The 18,001-nt window shown below is 34.2% G+C and overlaps 2 protein-coding genes across 2 annotated transcripts in view; one reads left to right on the forward strand and one right to left on the reverse strand.

Moving 5' to 3' along the window:
* LOC109347947 (putative transferase At4g12130, mitochondrial) overlaps positions 1–17,481 on the forward strand; it is a 29,366-nt gene extending 11,885 nt beyond the window's left edge. Inside the window, exons 7-8 of the transcript XR_002107686.1 lie at positions 2,233–2,237; positions 17,469–17,481. The gene's annotated coding sequence lies outside the window, so the exon portion shown is untranslated. The remainder of the gene's footprint in view (positions 1–2,232; positions 2,238–17,468) is intronic.
* Positions 10,339–11,766, reverse strand: LOC109347033. Its single transcript, XM_019586766.1, has one exon. It carries the CDS (start codon positions 11,764–11,766, stop codon positions 10,339–10,341), a length of 1,428 nt encoding a protein of 475 aa, XP_019442311.1.

Here is an 18,001-nt window from a genome sequence, read left to right on the forward strand (position 1 = left end):
TTGTTTGATACAAGTCTTTCAACTAAATATTGTTATTCTAAAATGGTTTAAAATGATTTTTGGTTGGTATGTTTGATTATACTTATTACGATTTAAGCTACTAGATTAAATTATGCAATAATGATGTTGGGACCGAACTTTATATACTCAATATCTATATACACTTGATTCAACAACACAAATTCATTTGAAAATGATTCTTTCACAACAATGGGACCTCAATGGTACTAAAAATTAATGTCGTAGTCAATTTAGTAGCTCATGAAATAAACCTCCATGTCTAGTAACCCCAGAAGATAAATAACTATGACCCACAAAACATTCGTCTATGTTTAGCAACTATGTTTGTGAAATTGAGTTTTAATGAAACACTTCAAAAATATTAATCACCAGTGTCTTGGTCATGTTAGTAGCTTATTAATTTAGCTCTATGTCCAATAATTATACTAACAATATGAAGATTTATGTAGTGTTAACACACCTCTATGTCTAACAACTATGTTAACAAATTTGAGAGTTATTTTGGTGTTCATGCGACTTTATGTCTAGTAACCATATCAACACATGCATGAATATGACAAATTTATATAAATCTACATATAGAAATTATACCAATAAGATCAGCTCCTAATTTCGGACTCTTAGGATCAGAATTTCTTCATGAATTCATCAATCAAGTTTCATACCAAAGAGGTTGTCAATCTGTAAAGAAGCATTAAGCAAAATAGATAACTCATAAAAAATCAACACATAATAATTAAACATAAATCCAAATCAAAGTGTTACAGTGAATATTATATTCAATCCCAACAAACATTTTTATGAAAAATAGAAACACAAATAAAAAAGAGAAAAATACAACTCATATGAGAAGGGATTACCTCCTCAATAAGCAAATTGACTACTCTAACCTCTCACCTTACTTTTACATCTCATTTTCAGCTAAACTACCTAGAAACTAAGAGAAATCGAGTACATAGTGTTTCCATCTGAAGAACTACTCAAGAACTAATTCAAAACCCCTAAAAAGTCATTTTCGACCCCCTTTTAACTTTTTCGATTTTTGCACATTTTGTTGGGCATAGGTATGTTCGTTGGGCGCAACTCTTCGACTGGTCTTGACCTTTTAGCTAGTCAAGTTGTGTCGGGCGTAACTCTTGCACTCGACGCATGTACTTTGAACTGGACTTAGTTGTTTTGATGAGATTGTGTTCCTTTATGCTCTTTTAGTATTGGAATGTCATAAAAATTCATTGATAGGATTCGTGTAATATTTAGACTAAATGCAATATATGAATGATATTTCTTTAACTTTTAAAGTAAAAAAATATTAATCATCTAAAGAAGGAAATTTTCATATCTTACAATAAGATATTGTATAATCAATAGAAATATACAATAAGACACGTATGTTATTCAAGCCCAAGTGTATCACTCTAAGCGTATGTTAATCAAGACTTTAGAGGTTGTATTTCATGTACAATAACGATATCCTATTATAGGACTTTATGACCCAAATAGGGTCCACAGCTGGATCCCTCTCACAAAAATATGAATCACATATGACCCAAAAGTACATATAAAATTGTAACCAATTGTAACGTATTATCGTTTCTCTTGGAAATCAATGAATATTCAAAGTTTGACAGAAAAAAAATGAACTTTCAAAACCTATGGGTCAATTCCAGCACCGAAAACTGTACAAAAACTTTACCGAACCATGGTACGGTGTATGTGGCTGTAAATGCATGGCACGAACAATAATAGTCACATAATTATATATAAATATAATTTTATATTATTTAATTAACAGTTTATTTTACCTATCTGCCATACAACAAAAGTGGATAATTTTATCAAATTATATGTACTCGGTAATTTGGTCATTTACTATACACACTCTTGGTTATTGTCTTTGACAAAAAAACTCATGCATTGTTAGTTAATTATGGTTCAGCCAATTCATCATGAATCATGCAGTACTTTCATGCATTGTACTTTCTTGATGTCTAGTGTGAAAGCAATATATGTGCAACAAGAAAAATTTCCACACCAATCCACAAATATCTGATACGATAAGCAACATATATAACATGAGTCATTGTTGATTTGCCCAAATATTATTAGAGGAACAAAGATATGCTGTCTTAAATCATGTCTTTCAAAATTTTAATTCACATTACATATTTTCATTAGTACAGGACAAGATTTGAGACATAAATTAGAACATCACATCTGTTCATAGTTAGAGTAGTGGAAGCCCTGCTCAATTGTATACACAAATCAGTTTGCAATAATAATCACTAACCTATAACCGTGTATTGTCCACAAGAAGTATTTCTTCCACCAAATATATGATATAAGAGAAGTCTCATATATTGATTATTATGGCAGACAATTGAGAATACTCAGCATCAACATTTCTTTACATGCATGATTATTATTTCATGTCAGAGATGAAAACGTATGGCCAGATCCATATATGCAACTATTCTAGGGGTTTTGCTTCACAGAAAATGTTACTTTGTTTTGATGATATCTTTACCAAGAAATTGTTCCCTCTAACTCTCAAACACCCATAACGTATAGATATATATGATGATAACCATAAAGTATCAACCCTTATCAAATGAATATCCCCACTCCCCATACGAATTAATATGATTATGGAAAGCACCCATACTTGGACAAGACTCCAAGCCTAATGCAAATGGTTTAGTCCTAAATCCAGTTTAATTTCCGGTCGGTCCAGTTTTACTTTTTGGTATAAGTAAATATATATTCTCACCTTATAGATAAGGAATTACTCACTTTTGAATTGTACGATTATCCTTCCTTCTCATGAATCAAACATTTAACATTTTAACATATTTAAATATTTAATAATGTTTTAACCACTAAAATGTTTCACTTGATTATACACTTACCTAATAAATAGGAGTATCATTTTATACCAGAGATGAATATTACATTTTACTTTACATTTATGTCAAACTCAGTCCCTTTCTTACTTATTTTTCCTATACTTTTTTTATATAATCTAAATAACCATTATATCGGACTACGAGGGTGCATATTTTTCCTATACTTCTAACACATCCAATATATCCGCATTACGTACAAGATAACATTGTAATAAAAGAAGGTAATCTATACTTTTTTATTAGTATAAAAGTTTTTTATATTGTAACACATAAATCATCAACAATGCATGGATATTAAACTTTCGTAATAAACTATTGAGTTGATTATATTTCCTCTCAATCTTTTTATAGAGTGCTTTTGGGTATATTCATTGAAATTGAGGAGGTTAGTTAATATAATTAGTTTCATTAAAAATGTTAACAACTACATATATTTTTACATATCTTTCTTTTATTATTTTAGCCCACTCCTTTTTTCTTTCCAATAAAACTATCAAAATCATTTTTTAATAAACATCCTATAAAGAGGAGATGATGTATATTATCTGCAAAAATAATAGTCACTCGTTAACTTGCACTTACCTTAGTGCATTATTTTTTATTGTTGGATCAAAAGAGCTCTTATCATATGATATAAAAGTTGTGGGTATTAAATCTTAAATCCATCAATGTGCGTTGCATTTTCCAATAACTTTGTTATGGCACAGAAGGCATCCATTAAGATAAGAAAAGTGGAAATCATGTTATCAAATAAAACCCAGTATTGAATTGACGACTCTAATTATAAGTGGGGAAATCATGCATTTCTTCAAATGAGACACAATATCACTTCAATAAATTTTTAGGTATTGATTTGACGACTGTAATTAATATTGCTAGAGTGAGTACATGGTGGAAACTCCATATCAATAGTGTGCTTCCTCTTTGGTTTAATTTTGTTATTACCAAAGGTATCCCCTCATCTTTTTACGTAAAGAACTAATTCTTTCGGATTTCGTGGCTGCCCTTCCTAATAAGTATCACTCTCAGGAATCGAACCCTTGACATTAGGGATCCAGTAGAGACCAACAACTTGTTGGTTCCTCTTTAGTTTAATTGGTTCCATAAGGGTTGGCATCAAAATAAAAACAGCATTACATTAATAGTTGAGCCACATCGCAACCTTTTATTTTGATGTTGTTTGGTAATTGGTCCCCTACACAAACACAACCGTACAAACTATATTTGTTTGGGGCAATTAAAAAATTCAGGAATTTGAATAAATAACCAAAAATATTTCTTCACCTCATCTATATGTGACTATTCGTAGTATATGATTATCTCTCTCAATAAGTATTATTCAAAAAATTGAATCTTTAACCTTTAACCTATTATGATATGCAAAATCCAATAAAGTCTTGCACAATTAAACTAACAACACCTCATGGATAGAAGTTGTCATTTAAGTTCACATAAGAACCTTATTTTAATTATACCTAACATTGTTTGGGCTATTGTTTATTGATCCTATGAGGTTAAGCATGCATGAAGTCCATAGAGTAACCCAAGAAGTGCATAATCATTCCAAAATGTAGTACTTACAAACAAAGGGAAAATATTTTTTTGCTATTTTTGCTATTTTAGTACCAGGCATTAAACAAATTAACTATTTTTTTAAACTTGCACAAACCACCCCTAATTATATACATATATTATATTTACTACCACTATAAGAGAGATAAGTATAATTTTGTAAACAAAAATGGTAACGAATATGATTAAGTCAAACAAAATATAGTATATTATAAAGACAAGTCCAAATAGTATAAGAGTCAATATTTATTCATTATTTTTTGTTTCGTTGTAAACTACATCAATAATTCTAAGAAGATGTTTAAATCACTCTTATATTATATTATAACTAACCAAAATAATGAATAGACATTGACTCTTATATTATTTAGACATATCTTCACAATATATTATATTTTGTTTAACTTAATTACATTCAAATTACACTTATACCGGAATAGTGAGTATAATGTAGGTATATAATTAGGGGTGGTTTGTGTAGGTTTAAAAAATAATGGAATATTTATGTAATTTGACTGAAACAATGTAATTCAATCATTTTTTATCAATTGAATGACTAAAATTACATGGACCAAGGATGCACTTCATTCTGCTACTTGGATAGGAGAAATATGTATTTTTAAGATATAGCAATAGTAAGGAGACAAAAGTTATAAGCAGCAAAAAACCCTACGTTTTCTTTGCTTTATTTTATTGTAGTATTTTACTAAACTGCGTTATGGACAGTGGCCAAAGGTTATAATATAATGAGCTCATAGTTTCAACATTTAAGAGGCATATGCAATTAACAGCTTCTATTTAACTTTTGTAATGCCACTATGCTTCTGCAGAAGAAGAGTGAACCACATCATTTAATATATTAGCAAATCTAAAGTAGTGTTTGATGCACTAAAACTAATGAGCCAACAACCTTAGTTTAATTAGTAGTTTTGACTGCTTGTTTGTGTTTTAAAAATTATCGCTTTTATGAAATAGCTTTTCAGTTTTGTTTGTAGGTAATAAAAAATCAATCCACAATTTTTTTCTACACATAATAATGACATGTGCTACTTGTAACTTGATCTAACATTGACATACGTGTCAGTTGTAGCATGTTATTATATTGATATTCGTTGTGGGCGAGACTTGAACCCTTAAACTCCTTCATTTTACTTATTCTCCTTAACCATCAAACCACCTTATAACTGTTGGGTTTGGGCTCCCTTCCTATATGGAGAAAGACCCAGTTGGGAAAAATCCACTTGTCTCACTTAATCTAATAGATAGGGGTCAGATGTGGCAAGAGAGTGTAGACAATTTATGCAAAAAGAGGCAATTCAAAAGTGTGAGAGAAGATAAGAAAACTCAATCCGCAGGAACTCCGAGCATTCGTGGGAAATTCGCGACTGCATCTTTGTTCACTGTTGGATCGGGCTGAAATTTGGATAGAAGGTTCAAAACTTATAGTACTTCATTCTGAACGGTTGGATCGGTGAGACGACGTCCGAGGTGGTAGAAATCGAGCTGTTACAGAAGCTATGTTACTGATTTTTTTTCTGGTTTTTCTTGTTCTCATTTTCAAGCTTGTTGCTCTGTTGTATGCCGTATTGTTGACCACGTTTTGTGCTGTATTTTGGAGACACTCTTGTATTCCTATTTTGATTATAGTGGAGCTTGATTGACTAGCTTGTTCCCGTGGTTTTTACTTCTCACTTTGGGAAGGTTTCCACGTTAAAATTCTGGTGTCCCTTGTGTGTTACTGCATTATTTGATATTGCTCCTCATAGATTCTAGCAAGTTGGGGAAATAATTATCTGCTGCATATACTCTATTAGAGTTTACATTGTTATTATGTTGAATTTCCCATCAGAGTGGTATCAGAGCTCTTTGGGGTTTGAGGTTATTTGACTTGCTTGAATGATGGAGGCAAATACACATAGAATGATATGTTTGAATGACACTAAATATCACTTGTGGAAAGAAAAAATGAAAGATTTATTATTTGTGAAGAATTTGCATATTCCTGTGTTTGCTACTGAGATGCCAAAGTCTAAGTCTGATGAAGATTGGAGTTTTCAACATCAACAAGTTTGTGGTTTCATTCGGCAATATGTAGAAGACAATGTCTACACTCACATTCCTAAAGAGGAAAATGCAAAATCTTTATGGAAGAAAATTGAATCATTGTATGCTTCTAAATCAGGGAATAATAAATTATACTTGTTGAAGTATAAGGAGGGAGCTTCTATTTCAGATCACTTGAATGATTTTCAAGGGATCCTTGATCAATTATCAGGAATGGATATCAAGTTTGATGATGAAGTATTGAGACTATGACTACTGAATACTCTACCAGATTCTTGGGAAACATTTCGAGTTTCAATTACAAATTCAGTCCCCAATGGGATTGTCTCTTTGGAGAGTATAAAAGGAAGTATTCTTAATGAGGAGATGAGAAGTAAGGCACATGGTACTTCATCTCATTTTGAGGTGTTTGTCACTAAAAATAGGGGGAGAAGTCATAGAAAGGAACCGAAAGGTGATAGAGAAAAGGGCAGAAGTAAGTCCAAGTCCAAATATAAGAATGTGGAATGTCATTATTGTCACAAAGCAGGTCACATACAGAAGAATTGATTTCAATAGAAAAAGGAGAATAATGACAAGAAGGGCAAACAGAACGAGAAGAATCATGGTGATGATGATCGTGTTACTACTACTACTACTTGTGATGATCTTATTATTCTTCGGTGGTGCACTTTACTTTGTTACTTTTATTGATTATTGTTCAAGGAAGCTTTGAGTCTATGCTTTGAAGACAAAGGACCAAATGCTTGAAAAGTTCAAACAATTCCTTGTTTTGGTTGAGAGACATTCTGGCAAGAAGCTGAAATGCATTCGTACTGACAATGGTGGTGAGTATTGTGGATCGTTTGATATTTACTGCGAGCAGCAAGGTATTAGACATGAAAAGACTCTTCCTAAGACTCCTCAACTTAATGGCTTAGCGGAGAGGATGAACAGAACTTTGGTTGAAAGAGTTAGGTGTATGCTTTCTGAAGCAAAATTACCTAAACCCTGATTCACCAAGCCTGACCAAGATCCTGATGCTGCTGATGCACCAATTCTGGTGTTCCTGATGCAGCATTAGCTAGACTGAATTGAAACATGATCAAGCATTATGCTTATTACCCTCCCTCAAGCTGGAGAGTAAATGTTTATTACTCCTAGCTTGGGCATAAGGGAATGGAACAAGTTAGGCTCAAGAGCTTTAGTGAAAATGTCAGTTGTCTGATCATTAGTGTTAATAGGTAATAAATGAAACAACTTGCTTTGAATTTTTTCTCTTACAACATGACAATCAATTTCAATATCTTTAGTTCTTTCATGAAAAACCGAATTAGCAACTATATGTCTAGTAGAATTGTTATCACAATAAAGCATGGCAGATGTTTTAAAAGGAACACATAAATATTCTAAAAGATAGGTTAGCCACTGAACTTCACATGAAGCAATAGCTAAAGCACGATATTTAGCCTCAGATGACGATGTAGAGGTTGTATTTTATTTCTTGGATTTCCAAGAAACCAAAGAATCACCTAAAAACATTAAAAATCTAGAGATAGACTTTCTAGTATCAGGGCAAGTGGTCCAATCAGAGTCACTGTAGCCCTTTATATGGATGCTTGAGGTTTTAGGAAGGAACAATCCTTGTCCAGGAGTGCCTTTGATATATCTCAGAATTCTAGTCATGGTTTTATAATGATTGGTAGTAGGTGCAGCCATGAATTGACTTAGCTGTTGTATTGCAAAGCTTAAGTCAGGTCTGGTGTTTTTCAAATATAGTAAATGGCCCACCAATTGTCCATAGAGAACAGGGTCATTGTAAGGTGGGCTATCCTCTTGATAAAGGTGAGGATGTTTAGTCATAGGGGTAGGTACTGGTTTAAAGGACAGGAAACCAATGTCAGAAAGCAGATCAAGAACATACTTTCTTTGACAAAGTGTAATGCTTTGTTTGGAACAAGCAACCTCAAGGCCTAGAAAGTATTTTAAAAGGCCAATGTCTTTAATCTTGAATTTGGAATCAATATGGTGCTTGGCCTTGTTAATTTCAGAAATGTCATTTCCTGTTAGGATCAAGTCATCAATATAAATGAGCAAAGCAATAAAGTTAGAATTAGAATGTTTTGTGAAAAGGGAGTGATCATGATGAGATTGATTATAACCCAAGTCAAGTAATGAAGAAGATAGTTTTGTAAACCATTGCCTACTTGCTTGTTTTAAGCCATAAATTGATTTGTTAAGTTTGTATACCTGATTTGGGATGGGAGAGAGCACACCTGGAGGCAAAGACATATATACCTCTTCATCAAGATCTCCATGTATGAAGGCATTGTTGACATCAAGTTGATGTAAAAACTAACCTTGGCAAGCAACAATTGATAGAAGGAGTCTAATGGTAGTAAGTTTGACCACATTAGCAAAAGTTTCAAAGAAATCTAGACCTTCAGTTTGTGTGAATCCCTTAGCTACTAACCTTGCCTTGTAACTTTCTATTGTGCCATCATAATGGTATTTCAGTTTGTATACCCATTTAGACCCTATGGCCTTTTTATCAGGTGGAAGGGGCATAAGTGTCCATGTGTTGTTGGCTGCAAGAGCAGATAACTCATTGTTCATTGCTTGAATCCAATCCTGAGATTGAATTGATTGTTTGAAAGTCTTTGGTTCATTGTGAGTGATGATGGATAGGCAGTAAGGTAAGTAAGTATGGGAAAAAGAGCTGCAAAAAAGGACTTTATCAAGAGGATGTTTAATGTGAGGGGTAGTGTGGTGTAGGGACGTGGAGAGGAATTGGTAGTGGAAGTCTTGAAGATAGGTGGGTGGGTTAGAGACTCTTTGTGATCTTCTTAAAGGTATGTTAGCTTCAGTGGTGGTTGGATGGATAGATGTATAAGGATCAGTGGTGGTTGGTTGAATGGGTATGTCAGAGTCAGGTGATGTGAAATTGGTAGTAGGATTGGCATTGATGTGTGCAGAAGTTTGAGTGTCATTGTTAATAATAGAAGGTGTTGGCTCCATTAGTAAAAAGGATGTGTCATCAATGGATCTTTCTGTGGTTAAGAGTTGCTTGTTGTCCTTGTAGGGAAATATGTGTTCATAGAACGCCACATTTCGAGATATGAATATTTCTCTGGTGTTGAAGTCATAAAGAATATATCCTTTGGTACTTGCTTGAAATCCAAGAAAAATAGATTTTCTAGCTCTATGATCCAACTTAGACCTATGTTGGACTAGAGTAGATGTATAACATAAACTACCAAAGACCTCAAATGTTGAAGGTCAGGTTGTGTGTCATATAAGACTTCAAAGGGGGAAATTTTCCTAAGAACCTGAGTAGGAAGTCTGTTTATGACATAGATGACATGTTTGACAGCATACCCCCAAAAACCTTTTGGCAAATGGGACTGAAATAAAAGAGACCTATCAACATTTAAAATATGCCTATGTTTTCTTTCAACAACATAATTATGTTGATGTGTTTCAATACATGAAGTTTGATGCAGAATTCCATTTTGAGCATAAAATTGCGGAATCATAAACTCAATTCCATTCTCATTTCTAATAGTCTTAAGAGCATGCTTATATTGAACAGAAACAAGTTGAACAAAATTGTGAATAAGACCTCTGGTCTCAGCCTTGGAACTCATAAGATAAAGCCATATATGTCTAGAAAAGTTATCATTAAACAGTATTTATGTCCTTGAATAGTGGGAATTCTAAGAGGCCCCCAAATATCTATATGAACAAGTTCAAAAACATGTGTAGTCTTAGAAGTGCTAGTAGGAAACATAAATTTAGTCTATTTTGCAAGATGACAATATTCACATACTTTCTTCAAGTCAATTTTTACACAGGAAGCAAAGTTATGAACATTGTCAAGAACAACATGAGAAGGGTGCCAAAGATCAAAGCAAGAATTACTAGAAATACTAGGAGAACTATCTATGTGAAAAGTGATATTTTCTGGATTGTCATGCCTTTGAAGAATGTATAGATGATTAAAAGCTTCAGAATGACCAATCATCTTCGATATAATCATATCTTGAATCAAGCAAGAAGATTTGTCAAAGACAAGCTTGCACATAAGAGAGCAAGCCAGTTTATGATGGGAAATTAAATTGTATTTGAAATCAGGCATATAAAGGACATTATGAAGAGTTAAAGATTTAGAAAGTATCACAGTTCCACTTTTCTTTGCAATTATGGTGAGGTTGTTAGGTAACTTCACATGGATAGGTTTAATAGATTTATGGTATGTGAAATTTAATAAGTTGTTGACATGGTCAGTGGCACCAGTATCAAGTATCCATAAAGAATTGCCAAGAGGATTACCTGTTATGGATTGATTATTATCAATAGGAGATGTATTACCAATTTGGTTTATGCTATGATCAAGGTTGATCCTTAGTTGGCTTTGATCTTCTCTCTTGTTTCTACTATTTGCATTATCTCCAGTGTCAATCTGATGCGTTTCTTCTTCTGGTGTGATAACACTATTGACAGGTCCATTGTTTGGTCTTGGTTTGAACTTGAAGTTTGGTGGGAAACCATATTTAAAATAACAAGTATATGTTGTATGTCTTTCTCTACCACAAAATGTGCAGACTTTGTTATTGTTGGCATTATAAGTCTTTCCAATGCTCCATGTGCCTCCAATAGTAGATGATGTTCTTCTGTCATAGTGATTGTTTCCTCTTCTAGGATTTCTTCCAAGATGCCCCCTCCAATTTTGTGATTTGTTTACATTGTTGATGCTTTCTTTGTTCTCTCCAACATTTGATCCAGTCAATTGCCTTTCTTGTTGTTGCACCATGGCAAAAACCTTATTGATGCTTGGTAATGGCTCCATGAGGAGTATTTGTGATTTGGTGGTATTATATTGGTCACTCAAGCTTTTAAGGAAACATATTACATACTCTGTTTCCCTTTGAGTTTTAATGGCCTTTAGAAGGTCACTTTCACATTTTTTGCGACAAGGACAGGTTGGAATAGGCCTAAGGGATTCCAATCCTTCCCAAAGTATCTTCACATCAATGAAAAAGGCAAAGACACTTTTATTTCCTTGCCTTATAGAGTGTATTTCTTGTAATAGGTCAGAAGTCCTAAAGTAATCACCATTGGAGAATATTTCTTTAAGATCCTCCCATATTTCTTGGGCATTATCTATGTAAATTGTGCTTTGTGCTAGATGTTGAGATAAAGATTTTTTGATCCAAGAAATTACCATGGTGTTGCATCTATCTCAAGCATAAAAAATTGGGTCACTTTCTTCTGGCGTTTTGATGACTCCATTAACAAACTTGAATTTATTCTTTGATGATAATGCTCTTTTCATTGCCTTGCTCCACGAGTGGTAGTTGGATCCATTCAGGGGTGGTGTGACCAGCAAAGGTTGGATTCTCCCCTGGATGAAGATAATATGGGCTCACTGGATTTTGTGAAGTATCAGAAGAAATGTGAGTCTGGCTAACCTCCTCTAAATCGATATGCTCCACTGAATGGCAGAATATTTGTAGCATAAGACAAGGGAATGAAGAAATGATCAAAACGAAGAATGGAATTGTAGCAGAGCTCTAACATTGAGAGCTCTGATACCATATTAGATTTTGAATATAGAATGATAGTATAAAAGAAAAAGAAATATTTTTCTCATTGATTAATTAACCATGATAAACATGGCTTTATATAAGGATACAATCGGGTAGCTTAAGTTGCAAGTAACAAAGCTAACAAACTCCTAACCCTCATAACTAACTAAACTAACATATACAAAATGATAAACACATGTGTAAAATAATAAACACATGTTTCAAAACAAAAATGCTCAGCTACAATTCTATTCTTCTAGAGAATTACAAACATAATGCATAGTTGAGTCATGTGCCTAATGCTAAGACACTTTGCTTAGACGGAGTGCAGGAATGCCTTAGTGCTTCTACTAATGTGCCTTGGTGCAATGTCGACTAATGCATCATGCTAAGTCTAATGCTACGAGTGGACCAAGTCTGGTGCACTTGATGCGCCAAGCCAGGCGAATTCTAATGCTTCTGATACACCAAGTCTGTGCACCTGATGCACCAAGCCAAGCCAACTTTGATGCTCCTGATACATCAAGTCTAGTGCTCCTGATGCACCAAGCCTGACCAAGATCTTGATGCTGCTAATGTGCCAATTCTGGTGTTGCTAATGTGCCAATTTTGGTGCTCCTAATGCAGCATTAGCTAGACTGGATAGAAATATGATCTTGCATTATGTTTATTAACTTCCAACACAAAGATTTGTATGTTAACTTTGTAAGAAGATATATTATTATTTTTAATTATTTCTTTGAAGAAACTATATTTAGCTTATAAGAAAAGCACTAAAATAGTATGCTTTTGATACAAGTTTTGTTTTTCATAAATGAACTTTATTATTATAAAACTTGTAAACATTTTGTAATTGATTAAGTTTTTATAAGCAAATTCATTAATACAGCCGAAGGAATATTCATCCCATTATTAACTAAAATAACAACCTTAAGCCAAGTATTCCAAGTAACAAGTAAAATCATTAGTTAAACTATCATTAATTGCACTTCCAACATGTGTCTTTTTTCATCAACTAACTCATTTGATTTATCCTAATGCAATGCTTTTGAGTTTTGATAGACATTATTCAATTGTATCAAGATCCATTCCATTACGGGAAAAGAAGTGTACAAAATACTGTGAATTTATTTTATGATGTGACAATTTTACCTTTTAAATGTAATGTAATAATATTTTTATCCTTAAATGTAAATGTATAATCAATAATTTGTTTCTCCATTATTGGAGATGATTCTTGTCATGTTTAACCAACAAGTCTTTCACCCTCCTTTACTGTAATCTGGCATATGGGCTAATAGTCATCTATCAATGGGCTCGTAAACCAATTGTTGGTGAACCAGTAACGATCATTGCATAGTATTGCCTACAATCAATCAAATAAAGTGCATAAAATAAATAGAAAGTGATAAAACAAGATAATTTGTTCGCGAAGTTCAGCCAATTATGCTTAAATCTCTTAGAGTGCTAAACAATTACCAAAATATTATTAGATAATAAGAATTACAAGTTTTAACGCAACTATAAGCCTAAATGCCCATAAAGTGCTTATAATTGGTGTGGTGTGAATAATAATAAAGAACATGTTAGATGCCTCTCATTACTATGCCTTAAAAGAATTTTATGACTATTTTATGGCTCTCTTTAAGGGCATTTTATGTCACTTTTATGGCTTTGTTTCCAAGCATCCAATGCTTGGAATCCAAGATACCAAGACTTTGCTTGCCTATAAAAGGACACATATAGAGAGCTTCAAAATCATCTTCACAACACACAACATCTCTTTCATTTACACATATATTGTGAGTGCATTCTTGGTGAGAATTCTTGTTCCATTTGAGAGAGTATTTGTGAGAAAAAATATTGTCATTTGTCCTCATCATTATAAGAGGATTTCTTGTACTCTTCTTTTTTACATAGTGGAATTTTGCTCTTGATCGCCCATGGTTTTTTTCCTCTCACACTGAGGGGTTTTTCCACGTTAAATCTTGTGTGTTATTTTCTTTATCCTTTACTTGCTTCTCTTTTGTTCTCAATTGATTCAATCCTGTGCTTCCGCATTGTGCTCTAACCTTAACAAGTGGAATCAGAGCTCTTACTAAATTGAGAATTTCAAAATGTCTGCAAAATTTGACATTGAGAAGTTTGATGGCAAAATTAGCTTTTCTATTTGGCGAGTCCAAATGAGGGCCGTTCTTATCCAGAGCGGATTAAAGAAAGCTTTAGATGGGAAGTCAAAGAAACCAGTTTCCATGACCGATGATCAATGGGACGAGTTGGATGAAAAGGCGCTTTCAACAATTCAACTTTGTTTGTCGAAGGAGGTTCTTCGTGAGGTTGCCAATGAAGAAACCGCTGCGGCTTTGTGGCTGAAGTTAGAAACTTTATACATGACCAAGAGCCTCGCAAACAAGCTTCGTCTCAAAGAACGGTTATACACCATTCGTATGGTTGAAGGTACTCCTATTCAAACTCATCTTGATGAGTTTAATTCTATTATTATGGATATGCAAAATATTGATATTAATATTGAAGATGAAGACAAAGCTGTTTTGTTGGTTGTCTCTTTACCTTCTACCTATAAGCACTTCAAAGAAATCATGTTGTATGGAAATAATGATACCTTATCCTTTGAAGATGTTAAATCTAATTTATTGTCCAAAGAAAAATTTGATCTTGAAGTTAATTCTGTGGACAAGGGTGAGGGCTTAAGTGTTCGAGGTAGAACTCAAGAAAAAGGGAGTACCAATTATAAAAAGTTCAGATCCAAATCCAGAGGTCGCAAATCCAACAAAACTTGTCGCTATTGCAAGAAACCGGGGCATGACATTCCTGATTGTTTTATCTTAAAGAAAAAACAAGAAAAACAAGATAAGGGAAAATTTCAACAATCCTCTGAAGCTGCTAATATTGAAGCCAATTCTGACGGTGATATTCTTTTATCTGTTGTCTCTTATAATAATAGGAGTAAAACAGAATGGATTCTTGATTCTGGATGTACTTTTCATATGTGTCCTTATAAGGACTTATTCACCACTTTTGAACATGTTGACAGTGGTGTTGTTTTGATGGGCAATGATACCCAATGCAAAGTTGCAGGAATAGGTACTATTCAGATCAAGGCTCATGACGGTGTTGTCAGAACCTTGGCTAATGTCCGCTATATTCCAGATTTGAAGCGGAACTTAATTTCTCTTGGCACCCTAGAGTCTCTCGGGTGTAGGTATTCAGCTGAAGGTGGAGTTCTAAAGGTATTGAAAGGTGCTATGGTATTATTGAAAGCTAACCGGATTGGTAGTTTATATGTCTTGCAAGGTTCTGTTGTGACAGGTTCAACAGCTGTATCTTCTTCAATGCATGATAATGACATTACCAAATTATGGCACATGCGCCTGGGCCATATGAGTGAAAAAGGTATGCACCTTCTAAGCAAACAAGGTCATCTTGGTAAACATGGCATTGGTAAATTGGATTTTTGTAAACATTGTGTTTTTGGGAAACAGAAAAAGGTTAGTTTCTCCACTGCAACTCACCGTACCAAAGGTATTCTTGATTATATTCATTCTGACCTTTGGGGGCCTTCTAAATTTCCTTCTCATGGAGGATGTCGCTATATGATGACCATCATTGATGATTTTTCTCGCAAAGTTTGGGTTTATTTTCTGCAGCATAAAAATGAGACTTTCTCCACTTTCAAGAAGTGGAAAACTCTTGTTGAAACCCAGACAGGGAAGAAAGTGAAGAAGCTTAGAACAGACAATGGATTAGAGTTCTGCAATGGTGATTTTAATGAGTTCTGCACAAAAAATGGTATTGCTAGACACAAAACTATTCCAAGAAATCCTCAACAAAATGGTGTTGCAGAACGGATGAACAGGACTCTACTTGAGAGAGTTCGTTGTATGCTCTCAAATGCTGGGTTATGGCATCGGCGTGAATTTTGGGCTGAAGCAGCATCTACTGCTTGTTACCTGGTTAATCGTTCTCCACATTCAGCACTTGATTTCAAAATCCCAGAAGAAATTTGGTCAGGTAATCCTGTTGATTATTCTAACTTAAGAATCTTTGGATGTCCTGCTTATGCACATGTTAATGATGGTAAATTAGCTCCAAGAGCTGTTGAGTGCATATTTCTTGGTTATGCATCTGAGTCTAAAGGATATCGCTTATGGTATTCTGATGCAAAGTCACGGAAATTAATTCTTAGCAGAGATGTGACTTTTAATGAGGATGCATTTTTATCTTCTGGAAAACAATCTATTGTGTCTTCTTCTACTAGTACAGGTAATCTACAGGGTACTAGCGAGAAGGTGGAGTTGATAGTGAAACCTACAGTTCCTAATGTTGATGTTCCATCTTCCTCTACAAATCAATCTAGCATTGATGATCATTATGTTGATTGTGATGACAGTACAACTTCTCCTATTCATCAGCAAGAAGATGATTATTGTATTGCTCGAGACAGAACCAGAAGACTAATTAAAAGGCCAGCTAGATACACTGATGGTGATAATTTAATTGCTTATGCATTGTCAGTTGCACAAGAGGTAAATGATGATGTTGAACCTGCCAGCTATACAGAAGCTGTTTCTTGTGTTGATTCGTCACAGTGGCTAGTGGCTATGAATGAAGAGATTGAAAGTCTTCATAAGAATGGTACTTGGGCTTTGACAGAGCTTCCCGAAGGCAAACGACCATTACGATGTAAATGGATCTATAAGAAGAAAGACGGTATTCCCGGGGTTGAAGATCCAAGATGCAAAGCACGACTAGTTGTTAAAGGTTTTAATCAAAAGGAAGGTATTGACTTTAATGAGATATTCTCACCTGTTGTTCGTCATACTTCTATACGTGTTTTGCTTGCTTTTGTTGCTTTATTTGATTTGGAGTTGGAGCAACTTGATGTAAAGACAGCTTTTCTACATGGAGAGCTGGAAGAAGAAATTTACATGGAACAACCTGAAGGATTTATTGTTCCTGATAAGGAGCATCTTGTCTGTCGATTGAAGAAATCATTATATGGCCTTAAGCAAGCTCCCAGACAATGGTACATGAGGTTTGATTCTTTTATGATTGGGCAAGGTTATTGCAGGAGTCAATTTGATGACTGTATTTATTTCCAGAAATTTCCAAATGAATCATTCATATACTTGTTACTGTATGTTGATGATATGCTAATTGCTTCACGTGACAAGTCTTTGATCCGGAAATTGAAAATTCAACTCAATAATGAGTTTGAGATGAAAGAATTAGGTGCAGCCAAGAAAATTCTTGGTATGGAGATTCACAGGGATCGTCAAGCTGGTAAATTGTTTTTATCCCAAGAGAAATATATTGAAAGAGTGCTTGAAAGGTTTAATATGAATAATTGTAAACCTGTTTCTACTCCACTTGCTGCACATTTCAAGTTATCTTTAGATCTTTGCCCACATACAGAGGAAGAGATGGAGCGTATGTCACATATTCCTTATGCTAGTGCAGTTGGTAGTCTTATGTATGCTATGGTGTGCACTAGACCTGATTTAGCATATGCTGTTAGCATGGTAAGTCGATATATGCATAATCCTGGAAAGGATCATTGGAGTGCTGTAAAATGGATTTTTCGGTATCTAAAAGGTACTTCTGGTATTGGCTTGGTATTTGACAGAAACAAGGCTACAACTGATGACGTTGTAGGTTATGTTGATTCGGATTATGGTGGTGATATTGACAGAAGGAGGTCTCTTTCTGGTTACATCTTTACTCTCTGTAATAGTGCTATTAGCTGGAAAGCTACTCTTCAGTCCATTGCTGCATTGTCTACGACTGAAGCAGAATATATTTCAGCAACGGAGGGTGTGAAGGAGGCTATTTGGCTCCGAGGTTTGGTAAATG

This window comes from Lupinus angustifolius, chromosome LG05 (assembly GCF_001865875.1).
Source record: "Lupinus angustifolius cultivar Tanjil chromosome LG05, LupAngTanjil_v1.0, whole genome shotgun sequence".
In the NCBI taxonomy this organism is placed as follows: Eukaryota; Viridiplantae; Streptophyta; class Magnoliopsida; order Fabales; family Fabaceae; genus Lupinus; species Lupinus angustifolius.

Excerpts from the sequence above, each read along its gene's own strand:
- LOC109347033 (XM_019586766.1), bottom strand. The coding sequence starts at position 11,766 with ATGGTAATTTCTTGGATCAAAAAATCTTTATCTCAACATCTAGCACAA.